The sequence below is a fragment of the Diceros bicornis genome, chromosome 5 (assembly GCF_020826845.1).
Source record: "Diceros bicornis minor isolate mBicDic1 chromosome 5, mDicBic1.mat.cur, whole genome shotgun sequence".
In the NCBI taxonomy this organism is placed as follows: Eukaryota; Metazoa; Chordata; class Mammalia; order Perissodactyla; family Rhinocerotidae; genus Diceros; species Diceros bicornis.
In genome coordinates this window covers 95,629,556-95,654,200 of record NC_080744.1, presented here as the reverse complement: position 1 = coordinate 95,654,200, position 24,645 = coordinate 95,629,556, and the positions used below count along the sequence as shown (strand labels likewise).

At 37.3% G+C, this 24,645-nt stretch overlaps 1 protein-coding gene across 2 annotated transcripts in view; it reads left to right on the top strand.

Annotated features, from left to right (window-relative positions):
- Window positions 1-24,645, top strand: part of HDGFL3 (HDGF like 3) — a 77,349-nt gene that overhangs the window by 20,353 nt on the left and 32,351 nt on the right. The window contains exon 1 of one of the 2 annotated variants that reach the window (XM_058542559.1): window positions 4,138-4,254. The exons of the other annotated variant lie outside the window; for it this stretch is intronic. Within the exon in view, the coding sequence (XP_058398542.1) occupies window positions 4,222-4,254 (33 nt within the window). The 5' untranslated portion in view covers window positions 4,138-4,221. Of the gene's footprint in view, window positions 1-4,137; window positions 4,255-24,645 lie in introns of those variants that run through there. 2 annotated transcript variants of the gene reach the window in all.

Here is a 24,645-nt window from a genome sequence, read left to right as displayed (position 1 = left end):
TCTAGAAAGCAAAAGAAGTGGTCGAGAGACAAATATAAGGGAAGAGATGATAATTAAACATCAAGTATATTTCAGAGAGAATCAGCTTGCTAATAGTGTGAATTCTAGAAGACAGGACAGATGGGTCAAAATTTATTATCAGAAGTATAATAAAGGAAATTTTCTACACTTCAGTTTAAAAAAAGACCTAATGTTAGAAGTAGATAAGGCTTATCATATTTTAGATTCTGAGGCATTTTAGTTGAAGTCTTATATCTTATATTAAATTTGTAATTCTTTATGCTTCCAATCAGGGAGTAGGGAGCAAACAGTATATTAGCTTGTTGAGATTCACAATAAACTATTGGGATTTTGATTCGATTTGGATTATATCTATGGATTAATATGGGGAAATTTGGCATTTTATAATATTAAAGTTTCTAATCCATGAAAGTGGTCTATTTCTCCATTATTTGGGCTTTCTTAAATGTTTTTAATTTTTTTAATAATTTTCTGTACCTCTGTTAGATACATTCTTAGGTATACTTTTTGCTGCTGTTATAAATGAGTATGTGTTTTTAAATTATATTTTCTTTTTATTGCTGTCCTTTAAGATGTATACAGAAAGGCAGATAGCCAAGACAAGACATTTCTGAACAAGAGGAGTAAGGTGGTGGGACTTGTCTTACCAGATATCAAAATGTAGAGTTAGTCAAATAGTAATTAATAGTAAATTAAGACACTTTGGCTTGGGGAGAGATATATTCACCAGCAAGACAGAAAGATTACTCAGAAACTGGTCCACAGATATGTGGAACCATGTGACAAGGGTGGCATTGCAGATGGAGAAAGGGGAAAATGGAGAGGCTATTTTTAAACCATGCTAGCATGATTCATTATCCATGAGTTAAATATCCCTATGGGTTAACTATATAGTATCCATGTGAAATTAGATCCCTATTTCACACTATATACAAAAATCATTTCTAATAGATGAGAGTATTTTAGGGCACATGGGGGAATATATTAGCTTTTAGGGCATATGGGAGAATACATTATGTCCCTGGAATAAGGAAGAATTTCCTGTCAAGACACAGAAAGGACTAGCCATGGAAGGAAAGATATATAAATTGGAGTACATTAAAATCAAGTGCTTCTGTTGAATAAAAAAATCCTCTAATGAACTTGAAAATATAAGACAAAAACTGGGAGAAGATGCTTACTACACACAGAAACAACAAAGCTTTAGTATACAGAATGAATCAATAAGAAAGACAAAACAGCTCCGTAGAAAAAAGGCGCAAAAGACGTGAACAGCCATTTCATAAGACCTATAAATATATGAAAAGACACTCAACCTTATTAGTAATTAGGGAACTGTAAATTAAGATCATAATGAGATTGCTAAAAATTAAGAGATTTACCAGTATCATATGTTGGAGAGGATGTGGATCAACAGGAACTCTTATATACCCCTGAAGGACTATAAATCCCAACCACTTTGGAAAACAACTTAACTTTATGTTGTAAAGTTAAATTTTGCATAATTTCTGACTTGGCATCTCTAATCCTAGTTGTACAAGGTAGAGAAACTTACACACGTGTACTGGAAGATGTGTACAAGAATAATTCACAGCAACACGATTCATAATGGGAAAAAAACTTGGAAGTAACACAAATGTCCTTTGACAGAGAATAGAAAATTAAATTGTGGTATACTGACATAAAAATATTAAACAGCATTAAAAATGAATGAACTACAGCTATATATTGGTTGCTTTCTGTGTGATCAGGCTAGCTTTGCAATGATCAGTGTCAAAAAATAATAAAGCAACATTTACTCGTTCTTTAAGGAAAAAATTTACTGAATTCTTGCTATGTGCCAGGCACTGTTCTGTGTGCAGAGGATTTCATAGTGAACCAGACAGACATATTTTCTGTCCTCATGAAGCTTACATTTTAGTTTAGAGGGGGACAGATGAATAACGAAGGAAGCAAAGCAGTCTGTAATTTAGTGTAATCATAGGAGCTATGGAGAAAGATGAAGCAAGGTAAAAGAATAGTGTATGATGTGATGTTGTGTGGTTGTATGTTTTTGCATGATTGACCAAGGTTTTTCTGAAAATGTGACATTTGAGCAGAGTTGAATGTTCTATGTGAGGGAGTTGTACAACTCTGGAGTAAGAGTGGGAATGAGATGGCACAGGCATATTTAAGGAAGAGCAGGAAGGCAAATGAGGCTAATACAGAATGAGCTAGGATTAGAGGGAGAGGGGCAGGAGATGAGTTCAAAGAGGTAGAGAAAATTCATACTATGTAGGGTCTTCTAGTTTTAGTAATGAGTTTAGGATTTTTAAAAATATAGAAAATTGGGGCCAGCATGGTGGTGTAGTGGTTAAGTTCACGCACTCTGCTTTGGCAGCCCAGGGTTCATGTGTTCAGATCCCAGGCTTGGATCTACACACCGCTCATCAGGCCATGCTGTGGCAGCATCCCACATACAAAATAGAGGAAGACTGGCACAGATGTTAGCTCAGGGGCAATCTTCCTCAAGCAAAAAGAGGAGGATTGGCAACAGGTGTTAGCTCAGGGCCAATCTTCCTCACCAAAAAAATATATATTTATGGAAAGTCATTGGAGAGTTTTGAGCAGAATGACATGATCTGACTTATGTTTAGTGTCTAAAGAATTGATTTGTTGGGGGTGGAGGTAGGGGATAGGGAGACGGATGCAAAGGGCCCAGTTAGGAGGCTTTTGTAGAAGTTAAGGCATTAGGTGATGATGGAGTAGACCAGAGGGGACAGCAGTGGATGTAGAAAGAAGTGGTTAGTTTGGTGATTTATTTGGGGGGTATAATTGAAAGGACTTAGTGATAGATGAGATACATCTGTATGGGAAAGAAAGAAATCAATAATGACTTCCTAGGTTTCTAATAGGAGCAGCTGGTTGGACCATTGGGAGTACTGAAAGATAAACAGGTTGGGCCATAAGATTAAGAGTTCATTTTTAGACTTCTTAAATTTGAAATGCCTATGAGACACCCAAGTACGTGAGTCTGAAGCTCAGAAGGGAGGTCTGGAGTTTGGGGGTAGAAATGTCATAACTCAATATGTAGATGGCATTCAGAACCATGGAATTAGATGAGATCACCAAGGGAGTGATAAGTGTAGAGATGAGGAGCTGTGAAAGGAGACTAAGAAGTGGATGGTGAGAAAGAAAAAAAAAATATTAGGAGAGTATAGTGTCCTGGAACTCGAGAAGAAAATGTTTCTATGGACATATTATATAATGGAGAAACATATTTGCAATGGAAATTATAGACAACAGATTAATATGTTACAAATGAATAGTAAAAAGCCAGGACCCTGTAGAGAAATGCAAAAATGATATGAATAGGCAGTTCACTGAAGGGCAAATCCTAATGGCCAATAAACCTATGAAAAGATGCTTAACCTCACCATTAATCAGGGAAATGCAAATTTAAAAGAGCAATAACACCTAATGCTGTCAAAGATTGGAAGGGAGGTCATTTTCATACGTTGGTGGAAATGTGAATTATTAAGCCTTTTTTGAAAGCACCCTAGCAGTATCTATTAAAATGAAAAATACCTCTAATCTATGATCCAGCAGTCTCACTCCTGGAAATCTAGCTCATGGAAATAGAAGCACCAGTGCATAAAAGTCTAAGTACTTTTACTGTAGCCTTTTTTTTCTTTTTTTTTTTTTTGAGGAAGCTTAGCACTGAGCTAACATCCGATGCCAATCCTCCTCTTTTTGCTGAGGAAAATTGGCCCTGGGCTAACATCCGTGCCCCTCCTACTCTACTTTATATGGGACACCACCACAGCATGGCTTGACAAGCGGTGCGCCAGTGTGCGCCTGGGATCCGAACCTGCGAACCCCGGGCTGCTGAAGCGGAGCGTGCGTGCTTAACCGCTATGCCACCAGGTCGGCCCCTACTGTAGCCTTTTTTAAGGGCAAAAACACTAAAAATAAGGTAAATACCCATCCATCAGGGAAAAAGTTGAATAAATTATAGGTTATCTAATCACTGGATTATTATGCAGCCATTAAAAATAAATGAGTTAGATCTATGCCAGTTGACTTCAAGGACTTTTCTTTTCTTTTCTTTTTTTTTGTGAGGAAGATCAGCCCTGAGCTAACATCCACACCAGTCCTCCTCTTTTTGCTGAGGAGGACTCGCCGTGAGCCAACATCTGTGCCCATCCTCCTCCACTCCATATGGGATGCCGCCACAGCATGGCCGGACAAGCGGTGTGTCAGCACACGCCCAGCAGCGGAGCGCGCCCACCCAACCACTATGCCAGGGGGCTGGCCCTCAAGGACTTTTCATAATGTGGAGCATTTGATAAAATATGATTCATCGTGTGTGTATGTGTGTGTGTGTGTGTGTGTGTGTGTGTGTGAAACACAGTAGCCTCTCCCCCCAAAAAATCTTTTGCTTGTGTATAAAACATTTGTATCTGAACATGGAGAGAAGCATACTTTGTTGTAATTAATGATTACTTGGGAATAAGTAAGTCTGAGGGAGATTGTGGAGGTAAGCCTCTACTCACCCACTCACTCAGTAAGCAAACACACACACATCTCTATTTAAAAGAAGGAGGATCTTCATGATAAAACAGCTTCTGTGACATATCCCATTTATGTAAAATATATGCATATATATAAAAGACATGAAAAGATAGTCACCAAAATGATAATCCAAAAGTATAATTAATTTTTAAAAATAAAATGCTAAATTGGCATATACTTGTCACCATTTTTTTCTCCTTTCAGTGCTGGTTCAGATGGAGACTCTTGATATTGATCAGATAAATTCAGTTTTCAAATAGAATAAAGATAATTTTGAAATAAAGTTCACAGGGTTATTATCATTTTATGCTCTTCATTAACTTCTGTTTCAACATCCATGTTCCTTTTGCTATCTTAGCTTTCAGTCTGTAACCAACAGTTTGTTTTGGCTATACACTAAATAATATGAGACTAAGAATAAAAATTAGAACAGATTAGTGGTCAAATCCACAAGCAGCTAGCTGTGTTCTATTGAGTGATAAACCTAACTGAATATCTGAATCATGAACACACTTATCTGATATCTGTTATTACTACACGTATTTGCTCAGTAGGTACCAGGAGGCTCTCATACTGTTCAATTTTAGAGACAGAGTATTTAAATTATTGTATTTATTGATTTTGAAATTCAAATTGAAACAGACATCATGACTGTCATTAATAATGCAAACTTCTCAGGAGACCTGTGGATTTGGAAACTGCCATTTATAAAATGTTGGATCTAGCCTTGCTGATTTTCTCTTAAGTCTTGTCTTCATGCATTGTTTGGTACTCATCTTGACCAGCCCCCACCTTTGCTCTTTCTCCCTGTGATTTAGCTGATCTGACTTCTTTCTTTCCTCGTTTTACTTTTTTGAAGTTTTGTTTTGTTTTCCCTTTACTCTCTGTTCAAACCCATACTGTGGTGATAGCATTGCTCCTGTCCCTTTGAATGAGGTCCCCTAACTGTTCTGGTTACTCTTTGCTAATGAAAAGTCCTCAAATCAGTTCTAGTCCCAAAAGTGGACTAAGTTCAATAATGAATACGGTCAATCCTGTGTAATATTTTGAAACTTTAAACTTTATTTAAAGCCAAACTTCTCCCTTCCAAAGAAGCTTGTACCTCCTGAAGGTTGGCCTACTACAGTGGGAAAGAGGGGTCAACTAATTTTTCTGACCACACCTACCTAATATTAATTGCTCTTCCAACATTCTTCAGCCCTCTAGGGTTAAAGTGGGGTAGAAGGTGGCAGGAAAATTTTTACTCGACTAATAGCTGTTGTGAGCTGACGTTGATGCTGTCTGGACTTGGCAGCTGTTTAGAGCTGATTCTTTTGCTCATGAACTCTTGTAGTTTTTTGGAGCTACCTCATATTAATTATCTTTTGCCACATAACAAATTACTCCAAAACGTAGTGGCTTGAAACAACCCACATTTATTATTTCACAGTTTCTGTGGGTCAGGAATCTGGGCATGGGTTACCTGAACCCTTGCCTCTGTGTCTGTCACAAGATCACAGTCATCTTATGGCTTAACTAGGGGATGGATTTGCTTCCAACCAAGCTCACTCCGGTAGCTGTTGGCAGGATTCAGTTCCTCATGGGTTATTGGCCTTAAAGACCTCATTTCTTCACGAGCTGTTGGTCAGAGCCCTCCCTAAGTTCCTTGCCACATGGGCTTCTCCTTAGAGCAACTCACAATATGGCAGCTGACTTCCTCAGAGCAAGTGAGCAAGGGGGCAAGAGCCAACAAGATGAAGTGACAGTCTTTTGTAAGCCAGTCTAGGAAGTGACATCACATCACTTTTGCCATATTCCATTCACTAGAAGTAAATAACTAGATCCAGCCTACACTCAGGAAGAGGGGATTACACAAGGCCGTGAATACCAGGAAATGAGGATCATTTGGGAGCCATTTTAGAAGCAACCTACCACCCCATCACCAATATTCCTAGGATTATCTCATCTTCACTTCTCTTAACATAGGCAAATGTATCTCTCTTCTGAGTAGTCACTTAAAACTCCCTCCTCCCTGGGCATCTAGATCATGGTACGTTTCTACTTTCTTTCTGCTGTGGTCCCCTCACTTCCATATGGCCCTCTTGGACAAGATTTAAGACAACCCCCATACTATCTCTAATTAATAGTCCATGGAAGACTTGCATCCTTTACCATAAGAAACTCCGGGAGTGTAAGCCAATCCCAGTGCAGTCACCACCCATTTCACTCTGTTATCAGAGCGACTAACCAGAAAGGCTTGTGCTCTTGCTCAAGATTTCTCAGATTTGAGTCAAACACCAGTGTTCTGTGACTCCCAAGCTCTAGAAGACATATCTTAAGCTCTCCAAGTGGTCTTATTGAAGCTTCTTTCCCTAGGTCAAGGTACTTGGGGAAAGGGAGCTTTTTCTAAAAATCTTCTCCTCATCTTCGGCTCTTCTCTTGCCTTCTCCAACATTTTGTTCTTGTTGTTGTTGTTGTTGCTGTTGTGCTAGACCTGAAGTTTACAAGCGTTTTTGACCACATTCTTTACAAGTCTGGCATGATGGTTACTCACCTCATTTTGGAATATATTATTTATTGTCTTGAATCTTGAGCTGAAACTGACACTCAGGTAGTTCCATATTGACATCCTGTTTCATCTGCTATTTGCCTTCTTCCTGCTCCTTGTTTGAAGGCATCTGCCCTGGATAGTTGCCTACAGTCACTGTAACAAGAAAAGTGATTACTAACTAATTTATTAAACCAAACAGTAAAACGTAAGAGAGAAAAGATGAAAGAAGGATTAATAAAGAATGGAAAAGAGAAGAAGAGAGGGGAAAACACTAAATACCTTATTTTGTTTCAGATTAGGATAAATAGATAAATATTATCTTAATATTATTGTGTAAATACTATTGTTTTAATAGTGTTCTTGATATATCTGAAGTACTTGTAGAATTAAAAGTGAAGTATTTAAGTTAAAATTCATAGAATAAAGGTAAACAATGAAGAGAGAAAACAGAGGCATAAAAAGCCAGACATTATATTACAAGCATAAATGATCTTAATTTGGATTGATAAATAAAATCCAACAATATAATGTTTATGAGACCAATCTAACACAAAATAATAGAAGGCAAAAATTGCCCCCAAATTGGAAAGAAGTATTTATCAGACTTGCATAAAACAAACAGAGATGGCAGTAATTTATATCAGACAAAATAGAATTTAAGGGGAAAAAAGCAGGTATTGCGTATCATTTTATGTTGACAACATAAAGCCCAATGAATGAAATTGACATCAAAAATAAAAGATGTGCCCAAGTTGACACAAATCTTGTGAATTAGATTCACAAATACCCGAATTTGGTTTTACATGATTATCTTCCTTTAAATTTTTTTGGTGGGGGAGGCAGGGTTTGGAAGATCTGAATAAAGCAGTGAATTCTCTCCCCATTAAAATGTACTGTATAAAATTTTGCATGTAATTAAGGAAATTTCTCTGGAGGAGGACCAGCTAAGAATCCCTACTGGGGAAATGGGAAAGGGAAAGCTAAAATTCTGCAAAGATAGTTTCCTAGAAATTTAAACAAAGTTTAGAACTGGAGACTCATTCCAAACCGCCTTTGCAATAGGAAAAGGTGCTCTTTATATCTAATCAGATAAGGTTCTTATTGATTGAGTCCTTACGGATGCTGACTGTTTTTAGGAAAAGTCATCCTCAGCAGACGTAGACAGCAGGGTCTGATAAGTTTAATTGTCCAGTTGTTCTTTACTTAATAAAAATTCCGTTCTGCAATTATTATTTTTTTTTTTTGAATCAGACTGTCTGGGGCAAGCCCTAAGCATCTGTATTTTTATTGGTTTACGTTTAAAAAAATAATGAAGGTTTTTGTTTGTTTTTAATTTCAGAAGAAATAATAGTTTTATGATACTACCATTCCTATTCCACTGAGGTAACTAGCATTGATAGTTTGGTGTGTACCCTTCCTAACGTCTTCCTATGTTTATATACGTGCTCACATGCACACATGGTTCTATGCAATTACCATTTTTTATTCTACAGCTTGCCCTTTTCACTTGTCCTTGATATATTGCTGGCTTCCAAGTCGATACATATAGATCTTGGCTATGGATATACCATAGTGTGGCTGCACCGTAATTTAATTAACCATTTCTACACTGGTGGCCCATTAGTTGTTTCTTTTATTGGCAGAAGAGCTTTGGTGAACATCTTGGTTTGTTTATCTTTACATACTTATGCTCTTATTTCTGTAGGATAGATTGGTTCCTAGAAGTATGGAATTGTTAGGCCATGTGGTATGTATGTTTTTAATTTTATAATATATGAATCATATCAACTTCTTAAATGTTTATAGCAATTTACGTTCCTAGTAATCATTTATATGGATGCTCATTTCCCTACACTATTAGGCACATTTCTAGCTTCAGAATATAATTCATTAAAACCACAAAGTAATACAAGGGAAAATATGGGAGAATTTTTTGGCAATCTTGGAATAGGAAGGGCCCTTTAAGCAACATATAAACCCATAAGCCACAAAGGAAAGATTAATAGCTTTTACCATATAAAAATTAAGAATTTTTGCTAGCAAAAATAATGTTGCAGATGAAATCAAGACAAATGATAAATAGGTAAAAAACACTTGTAACATATGGTGGAAAAAAGACTGATATATATACACACCATACAAAATGAGCTTTTACAGATTAGTAACAAAAGACCAACAACCCAGTAGAAAAATGGGCAGTGGATGTGAAAAAGCAGTTTATAGAAAACATAATACAAATCATGTTTTAATGTATGAAAAGATGTTCAACATCATCTGTAATTAAGAAAGTACAAATTAAAACACTTTCACATAGCAAATTTAGATTTAATAAATTGATAATACCCATTATTAGTGAAGATACAGGGATATAGGGACTCAAACATTATTAGTGGAAGTATTATTGGGGCAATCTCTGTTATTGGCAATTTGACGGTTTAAAAAATTTTTTTTGAATTGCTTGTAGCTAACGTATTGTATGTACATAGTTTTAAAAATCAACCTCGGCTTACAATGAACCACAACAGTCTACTGTCTCATCTTGATTTATTGACTAGACAGTATCTGTTGATTTCCCATTTTAAAAGACAAGGATATAACCAACTCGTTATATACTACACTCATCCTCTCTCTCCTCTCCTCCTACCTATTTTTACCAAAATATTATTATGAAAATTTTGAAACACATGAAATTTTGCAATATAAAGCAAACACCATACACCCACCACCTAGATTCTACAATTAATATTTTGCTAGGTTTTTTTAATCACATTTCTATCCATCTAACAATCTCTATCCATTTGTCAATCCATTTAATTTTTCATGTATTTTAAATTAACTTGCATACATTATTGTATTTCACTTCACCATGCATATAATCAACTAGAATTTAACATTTATTTAACTTTTGAGGTAAGTTACATACAGTGCATAAATCTTGTGTTCCATTTGATGAGTTCTGACAAATTTATACACCTTTATAACCCAAACTCCTATCAAGATATGGAATATTACCATCATCCCGGAAAATCATCTCATGCCTCTTCCCAGTCAGTCACCACCCCCACCTTCCCCCAGAGATAATCACTGTTTAGATTTTTTTTCACCATAACTTAGCTTTTCCTTTTCTAGAACTTCATATAAATGAAATCATACAGTATTCCGTTTACACAATATTACTCTTTTATGTAAGGCTTCTTTCATTTAGCATAGTGTTTTTGAGATTCATCCATGTTATTGTATCATTAGTACTTCATTCTTTTTTATTACTGAATAGTATTCCCTTGTATGAATATACTACAGTTTGTTTAGCCATTTTCATGTTGATGGACACCTGGGCTGTTTCCAGATTTTGCCTGTTGTGAATAAAGCTGCCATGTGCATCGTTGTACAAATCTTTGTATGGACATATGCTTTCATTTCTTATGGGTAAATACATAGAGCATTGTAACAGTTTTGGTATGTTAAAAGATATCCACAATAAACATAGATAGATAAGGAGAACAGAGTAGTGGTTACCAGAGAAGGGGGTTGGGGGGAGGGCAAAAGGGATAAAGGGGCACATATGTATGGTGATGGATAAAAACTAGACTATTGGTAGTGAACACGATGCAGCCTACACAGAAACTGAAATATAATAATGTACACTTGAAATTTACACAGTCATGAGCCAATATAACCTCAATAAAATAAAAAATAATAGTAATAAAAGATATCCATAATAGATACCACTTCACACGAATGGCTAAAATTAAAAAGACTGGCCATACCAAATATTGGTTAGGATGTAGAACAACTGGAGCTCTCGTATATTGCTTGAGGGAGTATAAAATGATATAACCACTTTGGAAAACAGTCTTGGCAGTTTCTTACAAAGTTAAACATATACTTAACGCTATTACCTAGTAATCCTACTCCTAGGTATTTATCCAAGAAAAATGAAAGCATATATCAAAAACAAATTTTCAAGAATGTTTGTAGCTGTTTCATTCACAATAACCAAAACTGAAAACAGTACAAATGTCCATCAGTAGGAGCAGTGGATGCAGTGGAATACTACTTGGCAATATAAAAGAATGAGCTAATATATAATGTGAATTCATCTCGAAAACATGTTGAGCAAAAGAAGCCAATGACCAAAGACCTATTACTTTTTTTTTAATTTTAAGTTCAAGAACAGGCAAAACTGATCTATGATGATGGAAATCAGGAAAGTGGTTGTCTGTGGTGGATGGGAAATAACTGGTAGAGAGTATGAAGAAAGTTTCTGAGATGACTTAAATATTCTATACGTGATTAGGTGTTCGTTATATGGGTACATGCATGTATCAAATTCTCTTTAAATATACATTTAAGATCAGTATATTTCACTATATATAAATTTTACCTCAATGAAAGTGAAAATCCTAAAAACAAGTGTATAAATACTTGGTTCACAATTGAACCTGTGTGGACAATTGCTTGAAAGACTGAAGGGACTGAGGAGGAGCTGGGGGAATATGCCAAATTTTTAGACATTTCGATTTAAAATGTGACTTTTCTTTTTTATTGTGGTAACATTGGTTTATAACGTTATATGAATTTCAGGTGTACATCATTATATTTCACTTTCTGTGTAGATTACATCATGTTCACCATCCAAAGACTAATTACCATCCATCACCATACACATGTGCCCTGTCACCTGTTTCGCCCTCCTTCCTCCCCCCTTCCCCTCTGGTAACCACCAATCCAATCTCTGTCTCTATGTGTTTGTTATTGTTATCTTCTATTTATGGGTGAGATCATATGGTATTTGATCATAGGTCCATCCATGTTGTCACAAGTGGCCAGATTTCATTGTTTTTTATGGCTGCGTAGTATTCCATTGTGTATACATACCACATCTTTTTTATCCGTTTGTCCCTTGATGGGCCCCTAGGTTGCTTTCAAGTCTTGGTTATTGTGAATAATGCTGCAATGAACATAGGGGTGCATATATCTTTACACATTCATGTTTTCATTTTCTTTGGATAAATACCCAGCAGTGGAATAGCTGGATTGTATGGTAGTTTTATTCTTAATTTTTTGAAGAATCCCCATACTATTTTCCATAGTGGCTGCACCAGTTTGCATTCCCACCAGCAGTGTATGAGAGTTCCCTTTCCTCCACATCCTCTCCAACACTTATTATTTCCTGTCTTGTTAATTATAGCCATTCTGATGGGAGTGAGGTGATATCTCATTGTAGTTTTGATTTGCCTTTCCCTGATAGTGTTTTTGAACATTTTTTCGTGTGCCTGTTGGCCATCTGTATATCTTCGTTGAAGAAATGTCTGTTCAGATCTTTGGCCCATTTTTTGATTGGTTGGTTGGTTTTTTTGTTGTTGGGATGTATGAGTTCTTACTATATTTTGGATATTAACCCCTTATCAGATATATGGTTTGCAAATATTTTCTCCCAATTGTTAGGTTTTTTCCTTTTGTTGATGGTTTCGTTTGCTGTGCAGAAGCTTTTTAGTTTAATGCAGTCCCATTTATTTTTTCTATTGTTTCCCTTGCCCGGTCAGACATGGTCCTTGAAAATATGCTGCTAAGACCGATGTCAAAGAGTGTACTGCCTATGTTTTCTTCTAGAAATTTTATGGTTTCAGGTCTTACATTCACATTTTTAATCCCTTTTGAGTTAATTTTTGTGTAAGGTATAAGATAATGGTCTACTTTCATTCTTTTGCATGTGGCTGTCCAATTTTCCCAATCCCATTTATTGAAGAGACTTTCCTTTCTCCATTGTATGTTCTTGGCTTCCTTGTTGAAAATTAGCTGTCCATAGATGTGTGGGTTTATTTCTGGGTTCTCAATTCTGTTCCATTGATCTGTGTGTTTGTTTTTGTGCCAGTACCATGCTATTTTGATTACTACAGCTTTGTAGTATATTTTGAAATCAGGGAGTGTGATACCTCCAGCTTTGTTCTTTTTTCTAAGGAATCCTTTGGCTATTGAGGGTCTTTTCCTGTTCCATATAAATTTTACGATTTTTTGTTCTATTTCTGTGAAAAATATTGTTGGAACTTTGTGATAGGGATTGCATTGAATCTGTAGATTGCTTTAGGAAGTGTGGACATTTTAACTATGTCAGTTCTTCCAATCCAAGCACATGGAATATCTTTCCATTTCTTTGTGTTTTCTTCAGTTTCTTTTAGCAATGTTTTATAGTTTTCAGTGTACAGTTCTTTCACCTCTTTGGTTAAGTTTATTCCTAGGTATTTTATTCTTGGTGTTCTAATTGTAAATGGGATTGTATTCTTAATTTCTCTTTCTGCTACGTCATTGTTGGTATATAGAAACACAACTGATTTTTGTATGTTGATTTTGTACCCTGCAACTTTACCATATTCATTTATTATTTCTAAAAGATTTTTGGTGAATTCGTTAGGGTTTTCTATATATAAAACCATGTCATCTGCAAATACTGTCAGTTTTACTTCTTCCTTTCCAGGTTGGATCTCTTTTATTTCTTTTTCTTGCCCAATTGCTCTGGCTAGGACTTAAAGTACTATGTTAAATAGGAATGGTGAAAGTGGGCATCCTTGTCTGGTCCTTTTTCTTGGAGGGATAGCTTTCCATTTTTCTCCATTGAGAATGATATTAGCTGTGAGTTTGTCATTTTTGGCCTTTATTATGTTGAGGTACTTTCCTTCTATCCCCATTTTATTTAGAGTTTTTATCATAAATGGATGCTGTGTCTTGTCAAATGCTTTCTCTGCATCTATTGAGATGATCATCTGATTTTTATTCATTTTGTTGATGTGGTGTATCACACTCATTGATTTGCAGATGTTGAACCATCCCTGCATCCCTGGAATAAATCCCACTTGATCATGGTGTATGATCTTTTTAATGTATTCTTGTATTCGATTTGCTATTTGTTGAAGATTTTTGCATCGATGTTCATCAGTGATATTGGCCTGTAATTTTCTTTTTTTTGTGTTGTCCTTTTCTGGTTTTGGTATTAGGGTGATGTTGGCTTTGTAGAATGAGTTAAGAAGCTTCCCCTCCTCTTCAGTTTTTTGGAAGAGTTTGAGAAGGGTAGGTATTAAGTCTTCTTTGAATGTTTGGTAGAATTCACCAGGGAAGCTGTCTGGTCCTGGACTTTTATTTTTCGAGAGGTTTTTCTTTACTGTTTCTATTTCCTTACTGGTGATTGGTCCATTCAGATTGTCTATTTCGTCTTGATTCAGTTTTCGAAGGTTGTATGATTCTAAGAATTTATCCGTTTCTTCTAGATTATCCAATTTGTTGGCGTATAGCTTTTCATAGTATTCTCTTATAATCTTTTGTATTTCTGAGGTGTCTGTTGTAATTTCTCCTCTTTCATTTCTGATTTTATTTTTTTGAGCCTTCTTTCTTTTTTTCTTGGTGATTCTAGCTAAAGGCTTGTCAATTTTGTTTATCTTTTCAAAGAATCAGCTCTTAGTTTCCTTTTTTTTCTTTTTCTTTTTTTTTTGGTCTCTATTTCATTTATTTCTGCTCTGATTTTTATTATTTCCTTACTTCTACTGATTTTGGGCTTTGTTTTTCTTCTTTTTCCAGTTCCTTTAGATGCACTGTTAGATTGTTTATTTCAGACTTTTCTTGTTTGTTGAGGTAGCTCTCTGTTGCTATAAACTTCCTTCTTAGAACCACTTTTGCTGTATCCCATAAATCTTGGCATGTCGTATTGTCGTTTTCATTTGTCTCCAGGTATTTTTTGATTTCTCCTTTGATTTCTTCATTGACCCAGTTGTTGTTCAGTAGCATTTTTTTATCTCCACGTATCTGTGCCTTTTCTGCTTTTCTTCCTGTACTTGATTTCTAGTTTCATACCATTGTAGTCAGAAAAGATACATAGTATTATTTCAATCTTCATAAATTTATTGAGACTTGTTTTGTGGCCTAATATGTGATCTATCCTGGAGGATGTGCCGTGTGCATTTGAGAAGGATGTGTATTCTACGGTATTTGGATGGGATGTTCTGTGTATATCTACTAAGTCCATCTGGTCTAATGTGTCATTTAAGGCCAATGTTTCCTTATTGATCTTCTGTTTGGATGATTGATACATTGATGTAAGTGGAGTGTTAAAGTCCCCTCCTATTATTGTGTTGCTATTTCTCCTTTTATGTCTGTTAATAATTGCTTTATATATTTAGGTGCTCCTGTGTTGGCTGTATAGATACTTACAAGTGTTATATCCTCTTGTTGGATTGTTCCCTTTATCATTATGTCGTGCTGTTCTTTGTCTCTTGTTACAGTTTTTGTTTTAAAGTCTATTTTGTCTGATATAAATATTGCTACCCCAGCTTTCTTTTCATTGCCATTTGCATGGAGTATCTTTTTCCATCCCTTCACTTTCGGTTTGTGAGTGTCTTTAGGTCTGAAGTGTGTCTCTTGTATGCAGCATATATATGGGTCTTATTTTTTTATCCACTTGGCCACCCTATGCCTTTTGATTGGAGCACTTAGTCCACTGACATTTAAACTAGCTATTGATAAGAATGTACTTATTGTCATTTTGTTACTTTTCTTACTGGGTGTTTTTGTAGTTCTTCTCTGTTCCTTTCTTCTTCCCTTGCTCTCTTCCCCTGTGCTTTGATGGCTTTCTTTAGTATTAGTTTGGGTTCCTTTCTCTTAGGTTTTTGTGTATTTATTATAGGTTTCTGGTTTGTGATTACCATGAGATTCATATATAATAACCTATGTATATAGCAGTCTGTATTAAGTTGATGGTCTCTTTAGTTTGACCTCTTGCTAAAAGCTCTACTCTTTTACTCCCCTTGTCCTACATTTTATGTTTTTGATATCATATCTAACCTCTTTTTTTGTGCATGTGTTTCTGTCACCCTCTTATCATGGAAATAGATAATGTTAGTACTTTTGTCTTTTGACCTTCTTATTAGCTTCATAGTTGGTTGATCTGCTACTTTTATTGTATATTTGCCTTTATCAGTGATTTTATTTTATTTTATTTTTTTGATAATTTTCTTATTCCTATTTGTGATCCTCTCTTTTCCACTTAAATAAGTCCCTTTAGCATTTCTTGTAAAGCTGGTTTCTTGGTGATAAACTCCTTTAGTTTTTGCTTGTCTGGGAAAATCTCCTTTCATTCTGAATGATAACCTGGTCAGATAGAGTATTCTTGGCTGTAGGTTTTTTCCTTTCAGTACTTTAAATATATCATGCCACTCCCTCCTAGCCTGTAAGGTTTCTTCTGAGAATTCAGCTGATCGCTTTAAAGGGATTCCTTTGTATGTAACTTGTTTCTTTTCTCTTGTGGCTTTTAGGATTCTCTCTTTATCTTTAATTCTTGACATTTTAATTATCATGTGTCTTGGTGTGGGCCTCTTTGGGTTTATCTAGTTTGGTGCTCTCTGTGCTTCCTGTATCTGGATGTCTGTTTCCCTCCTTAGGTTAGGAAGGTTTTCAGCTATTATTTCTTCAAATAGATTCTCTGCCCCTTTGTCTGTCTCTTCTCCTTCTGGGACAGCTATAACATGGATGTTAGTGTGCTTGATGTTGTCCCAGAGGTCCCTTAGACTGTCCTCATTCTTTTTAATTCTTTTTTCTTTTATCTCTTCAGCTTGGGTGATTTCCTCTAGTCTTTCATCCAGCTCGCTGATCCATTCTTCTGTATCACCTATTCTGCTATTGAGTGCCTCTAGTGAATTTGTCATTTCCACTATTGTATTCTTCATTTCTGATTGGTTCTTTTTTATATTTTCCCATTCTTTGTGGAAGTTCTCAGTGAGTTCAGCCATTCTTCTCCCAAGATCCATGAGCATCCTTATGACTCTTTGTTTGAACTTTTTCTCAGGTAGATAGTTTATTTGTTTCATTTAGTTCTTTTTCTGGGGTTTTTTTCCTGTTCCCTTACTTGAAACGTATTCTTTTGTCTCCTCATTTTGCCTCTTTCTCTGTGCTTGTATCTATGTATTAGGTAGGTCGGCTACGTCTCCCGATCTTGGAAAGGGGGCCTTATGTAAGAGATGCCTTATGAGGCCCAGCAGTGTGCTTCCCTCTCATCACCAGTTCCAAATGTTCCAGGAGTGTCCCCTGTGTGGGCTAAATGTGACCTGTTATGGCAGGGTTGCTCTTGCTGCAGGTGCCAGGGGAGGCTAGGCTGTCCTCCTGGCCGGCTGGTTGTAATGCTCAGCTGTGTGTGGCTGCTGTGGTCCTTTCAGTCACTTTATCAGGCCTGGGGAGCCCCAGCTTAGTTGGCTGCAAGCTCTAATAGCACATTCCTGTTGCAGTTTTTCTGTTAAGTGAGTAGGCTCCCAGCATGGCTGGTTGCTAGGCTCAGGGGCTTACAATTGCTGTAGGCCTCCAGCCTGCAAAGCTGTTATCAGCTCTCTCAGGGTTGCAGCTGAATGGAGCTGGCCTCAGACATAGGAGCAGCCAGTTGTTTCAGGCTTTGGAAGATGAGGCCGATCCCCTATATGGCTGTTTGAGAAGCACAAGTCTACTGCAGCTGACAGGCCCCACCGCCCATAGGGTCACACACCCTGTCAACACAGTCCTGCCCCGTGTGCACGCCCTGACCCACTGAAGCAGACCCAGTCACCCCACTGCAGAGGCCCCACACACTCCACGAACACAGGCCCACCTCTCGTGCACACCCTGCCTGGCAAAGGTGGACGCACTCACCTGGCTGCAGAGGTTCCAGGCACCCCGCCTGTGCAGGCCCACAAGTTGCCCGAGGGCTTGCTGTTGGGTGGGGCCAGTCCCTAGGACAGGCTGCCTGCCCTCGCTGAGCTGGATTAAATCTGTGCTCTAGTGGGTGGGGCAGACCCCTGGGCTATCAGGCCAAGGGAAGAACTCCAGTGGTGTCTGCCATTGTCTGTGTCAGCACGCCTGTACTAGGTCACAATAATGGCTGCCACCAGTGTCTCAATCCCTGGAGAGGTCTCACCTCTCACCAAGATGCACCCAGAGCCTATCAGGTGGGTCTCTTTTTACCAAAGGACTGTGCCCCTTTCTTTCTGGTGATTTTAGGTTGCTTTCTGAAAAAGGTGAATTTGTGTATGGGCCCTTTAAGAACAGGCTTTTCTTTCACTTGTATCTGATAGCTTTTCTGGGAGTATTCCCCGTTGTAGTTAATAGCCAGCAAAGCCAGGTATTATGACACTTGTCTTGGTTATGCTGAGTCCAAAAGCTGCTTATTGTGGTAACACTCCCCTGCTCAGCTCCCCCACTCCTCCAGGGGAGGCTTCATACCTTAAGATTGCTCCTGGCCAAAAATGTGACTTCTGACATTTAAAAAAGGGGGACCTGGAGGTTTAAATGAAGATCTTCTAAGAAAATCGTAAACCAAATCCCTCACCTTTTACTGTTCAACCTGAATTTTTCCAGTTGTCAGAGACTGGCTCTCCCCACGGTGCACCATGAAGGTGAGTTAATGCCCCACATATGCTCTTCCAGAATCAGCAATGTAACATACTAATGAGGGACCTCTATAAGTCATCTGGCCTATCACCTACATAAAACCTACAATAAGTTAAAAGCACTGTGTTCTAAGTATATCATGATCTCTCAAAATTATTTATAATTCTTTTAAAGATAAAAATGTCAAGATTTTTCAAAGTTTTATTGAGTAAAAAACAAAATGTCTTTAAATGTGAAATTGTCCTATCAACTAATAGGTAATGGTTTTTATATACTTGAAGATAATTAGGGACTGGTTTTCTAGAGATTTTTCAAACTGTCATTTTGGAAGGTGTTTCTATATCATCATGCTTGTGATTCTTTTAACAAAATAATATTTTCAAATATTAAGTTGACCAGTTACCTGTTTATTAAACCAAATGTACTCACATTTAAGAAGTTCTTTCCCCCTTCTCTTGTGCACATTTCTTTTATCCATAGTGTGCTTTCCCCTTCTTACCCCACAGTAAATATGTTGACTCATTTATAGACTTTTCTTGATCTAAAGCCATTTTTATAACAAGATCACAAGCTTTTTTTCCCCCTCTGTAATTTAACCTCACCTCATAAACTTTCATAGCTAAAATGGTCTTTTTTCCTCTGCATTTTTTGTCACCTAGCCCCCAAAATCTTTCTTATTGGCATATTCAAAGAGGCAAGTTTGCTTGTCTTTATTTTCTTTTCTTAAGCATAGAACCTCCTTTATATACTATAACTTCATAATAGTTTTTCATAGTAATCTGTTACTAAAAGTGTTCCACAACATACCCTTCTCTTCTCCATCACAGCCGGGGCCACTGGTTCTCTCCATGTGCACAGTGTAGGCTTCTTCAGATCCTGGGTAAATAAGGAAACCTTGGTCCTCAAGGAATATGTATTATGTACCTACCATCTGTGAGGCACTGCTTTAGGCAGTAAGGCTACTGTAGTAAACAAACCAAGTTCATCCCTCATGGAGATTATATTCTAATGTGAAGAGGCAAACAAATACTCAATGTCAGGAAAATGCTAAGAATAAAAGTAAAGCAGAATAAGAGAATAGAGAATGACAGGGAAAGAGGTGCTATTTTAAGTTGGGTTATAAGGGAAGGCTCTTGGATGAGGTGCTATTTGAGCAGAGATTTGAATGAAGTAAGGGAATGGGCCATGAGCATTTCTGAGAGAATTGACATTGCTGAGGGAGAGACCTTGGTATCTTTGCCTAGCCCTCTGGCCCTTAGGACATCCCAGCCTCCACACCACCTCACTCTCAACTACCATCTAGACTCCCACAATGAATGAAACCACTAGGCTACCACACATATAAATTTGAGCTACCATGTGGAACCCCCTGCCCCTAGTATCCTGATTAGATTCCCCCGATGTTGTTGCCTGTGTTTTAATCACCTGCTATTCACCCTATTGGTGAGAGAGGGATTCCCACTATATAGTTATGGGAATGGCTCAACACACAACACTGGACAGATAAGATAGACAACGTTTTATTAGTTACGTAAACTTACATCCCAGAAGAAGAGGACACTACATGCCATACAGGACCATATGGGGGTTGCACTCAGGAACAGAGTGAACAACCAGAGGCAGTGGGAGGCAGGTTTAGTAGTATCAAGAGAGTGGGGTTCCCACAGGAGGATGTGATGGCTTGTTTGAATAATTCGAAGGGCTGGCAGGGAACTGAAACCTGCCACTTGGAAATGAGTAGAAATTATGCCTGGTCTCTTTTTGGTAAGGAGGATTTTTTGATTAGGGGACCTTATCCACAGGAGCAGAGAGAGCAAGAGAACTTGTCGATTAGCCATTCAAGGCCATCCTGATTTTAGCAGATACTGAGGCAGCACTTAATATTGAGCTTTAGGTCTTACACCACAATCTGAGCCAAATCATTTATTTCCCAATAAATACTCTGAACTCAGCAGCATCACAAGAGTCATCAGAGAAGATTTAATCACTTGATTAAGATAGGAGCTTAGATATCAGAATAATGAATAATGACTTGAAGTAACAGTGTAATGTTTTAAATTAACATAGAAAATGGTAACCCAATTTTTTTTTAAAGAACATAGCTCTTTAGCAAGGAACTTTTGTTGTTTGTTTAAAAACAAATTTAAGGATAATGACAGTCAGCACAAAGTCCAGAAAGTTATTCTAATGAGATATGGCATCTTTGCTATCTATGCAGATTATTTAGAGGGTAAAAAATAACCTTACTCATCTTGTTAAGAACATACAGAATATTCCAAGACCAATTTGTTATTTTAACAGAGAAAACCAAATTCTGGTTTTGTATTAATAAATATTTGACCTTAATGGATTTATAAGCTTTCCCTTTTTAATCTTATGAATAAATCCATCAAAACTGAGGCAGCTTGGGCAAAATTTTAATATTTCATTGCATATTTTTAGACTCTTATTTGCAGTTACAGCCCAAGACAAATAAATTTCCCTTTCCACAGACCTTCTATAGCTTTCAATATTCATCCAGGTTTTGTTCTTCATTATCCTCTCTCATATTTTAGAACAACCTAGATACTTTACTTCAAGTACAAAACTAATGTTTTCCCATTAATAAACAAAAACACATCCCATTACCTTGCATATATGGTCATACTTCTATGCCACTGTTGTTGTAGTCTCAATCTCCATATTAATTATAACTTAACCAAAGTAACTAACTTCTATTTCACAGAGAGATAATTGAGAAATTTCTGTCAAATACAAGTGTTTTAGCAAGCCAGCAAAGCTCATGGACATACATAATACCCATATCCTTTCTCTACCTTCTTAAAGTGGCAAAAATAGCCACTACATAACATATAAAAATTAAAATCATATATATGTTAAAACTACACTGGGTGACCAATGTTTCCGTATTGTTTTATGTAGAAATTATTCAAGGATGCAAAGATTATCTATTAACTAACTCAATTTAATATTAGTCCAAAGTCTTAAAGTTAACTATTGGAAATTATGTTTAATCTAACACACCACAGAACATAATTACTCTTGATATAGAAAAGTTTGTCAGAATTATAATTCAAGTTTACATTTTCTTTAATCTTAAACATTATATGGAAGTAATATTAGCTTATCGATAGACCTATTTAAGATATTCAGAAGTAATTAGTATCTTTGAGAAAACAAACCCAAATTTTATTTAAAAAGGTAAAACATTTGCTTAATATTACACTCTACAATGATTAAATCCAGACAAAGACAAATAGCTGTTTTTAAACCAGAATTATTAACCAGTCTGATTTGTTCAAGGATTCACTTTGATTACTTAAATTTAGATTCTTATATAAAAATACATCTCACGGCTTCCTTGGTGAATTCTACCAAACATTCAAAGAAGACTTTATCCCCGACCTTCTCAAACTTTTCTAAAAATTTGAAGAGTAGGGGAAGCTTCCTAAGTTATTCTATGAGGCCAACATTACCCTGATACCAAAACCAGACAAGGGCAATGCAAAAGAAAATTACAGGCCAATATCACTGATGAACATCGATGCAAAAATCCTCAACAAAATACTAGCAAATAGAATACAATACATTAAAAAGATCATACACCATGGAGGGAGTGACGTCAGCATCATGGCGGAGTGAGCTTTCCCATGAACTCTTTCCCGATAAGATACAACAAAAGGAACAGTCACAGACCAACAATGGAATCCCAGACAGTGAAAAGCTAGATCGGAAAGATCCACACTGCCGCACATCTGAGAGTGGAACGTGCTGGGCCCCCAGAGGAAGTGGGGAGAGGTAAGGAGAACTCCTCTCCCTCCCCATCAGATCAGCCATCCCGGTCCACAGGCTCCTAGAGAGGGGTGAGGGCTGGCCCTTGGCAGGGAAACCGTAGCTTTTCCGGCTCTCTCAGCCAGTCGGAAACTCCCGCACAGGGGACTCAGAAGAGCCACAGGGCTACCATCAACATCTGAGCACCCCAGAGAGCGGATAACGAGGGGCGAAGGAGAAGCCCCCCACACCAGGGACCCAGAGGGCAAAAGAGAGAGCCCCCCACTCCCCACAAACCAGACCCTGCAGCTCAACCAACCAGACCAGACCAAGCGATCCGCGGCAGACCAGATGAAGCGACTCGACCTGTGGTTCGCAGCGGGGGAAAAAAAACAAACAAACTGCGGATCGCAGCAGAAAAACCGCGGCAGAGTGCACGGGGCTTAGACTACACAGCCCTTTACCACCACACAGTGGCGGCGGGTGGAAGTTGCAACCAGAGATTTCCAGGATGAGGAAAAACAAAGCCAACACAGGGACCACAATGCAAAGATATATGAAATCACCAGACCAGAAGCAAAATGACAAGCACCCAGAAACCAACCCCGAAGACACAGAAATCCATAACCTAGACGACAGAGATTTCAAAATAGCTATCATAAAAACGCTCAACGAAATACAAGACAACACAAACAATTCGATGAGATTAGGAGTTTCTTCACAAAAGAGATTGAAATCATAAAGAAAAACCAATCAGTGCTGATGGAGATGAAGAACACAATGGAAGAGATAAAGGAGAATCTGGAATCTTTAAAGAACAGAGCTGACAATATGGAGGAAACAATTAGCATTTTAGAGGATAGGAATACAGATATGCTCCAGATGGAAGAGGAGAGAGAACTAAGACTAAAAAATGAAGAAAGACTCCGAGAAATATCTGACTCTATTAGGAAATGTAACATAAGAATTATAGGTATTCCTGAGGGAGAAGAGAGGGAAAGAGGAACAGAGAGCCTATTCAAGGAAATAATAGCTGAGAATTTCCCAAATCTGGGGAAGGAGCAGGAAATACCAATAAGCTAGGCCAACAGGTCACCTAAATATATTAACAGACAAAGGCTCTCTCCACGACACCTAGTGGTAAGGCTAGCCAGAGTCAATGACAAAGAAACAATATTAAGGGCAGCTAGACAAAAACAAAAAATAACGTACAAAGGAACTCCCATCAGGCTCTCAGCGGATTTCTCAACAGAAACTTTACAGGCTAGGAGAGACTGGACTGATATATTCAAATACTGAAAGACAAAAACTTTGAGCCAAGAATAATTTATCCAGCAAAAATATCCTTCAAATGTGATGGAGAAGTAGTAACTCTCCCAGATAAACAAAAGCTAAGGGAGTTCATGGCCACGAGACCCCCACTACAAGAAATACTCAAGAAGGCCCTCAGGCCTGAAAAAAAGAAGAGAAAGGGAATACAAAGCTTGGAACAAGGAGAAAAATAGGTAGATAAACTCAGAAAAATAGTAGATCTTTACCGGAATAGGTTAGCAACCACTTAAGTACTAAAATCAAAGATCAAAGGAAGGAACTCACCAAAAATAAATTTAACCTTGTCACTGTAAACACACAACCACAACACAAGATAGAATAAGGTATAACAAGAACGACTTAGAAGAGGAAGAGGAAAGTGATTGAACTGACTTAGTATAAGGAAATAGGAGGCCATCAGATAATGGACTATCTCATACACAGGTTTTTTACACAAACCTCAAGGTAACCACTAAACAAGTAATCAAAACAAAACCACATATGATAAACAAAGAGAAAACTAGAAGAGTCATAAGACAGAACAACCAAACTGAATTGGCAGTCTGAAACAAATGGGACAAGAAACAAAGGAAACGCAAAAGAACCAGAAAATAAGTGACAAAACAGCAACATTAAGCCCTCATATATCAATAATTACCCTAAATGTAAATGGATTGAACTCTCCAATCAAAAGATACAGAGTGGCAGGATGGATTAAAAAGCAAGACCCAACAATATGCTGCCTTCAGGAAACACATCTCAGCACTAAAGACAAGCACGGGCTCAGAGTGAAAGGATGGAAGACAATACTCCAAGCTAATGGCAAACAAAAGAAAGCAGGTGTTGCCATACTCATATCAGACAAAGTAGACTTCAAGATAAAACAGGTTAAGAAAGACAAAGAAGGGAAATATATAATGATAAAAGGGACACTCCACCAAGAAGACATATCACTTATAAATATATGTGCACCCAACATAGGAGCACCAATGTACATAAAGCAACTATTAACAAATCTAAAAGGAGACATTAACAACAACACAATAATAGTAGGGGATCTT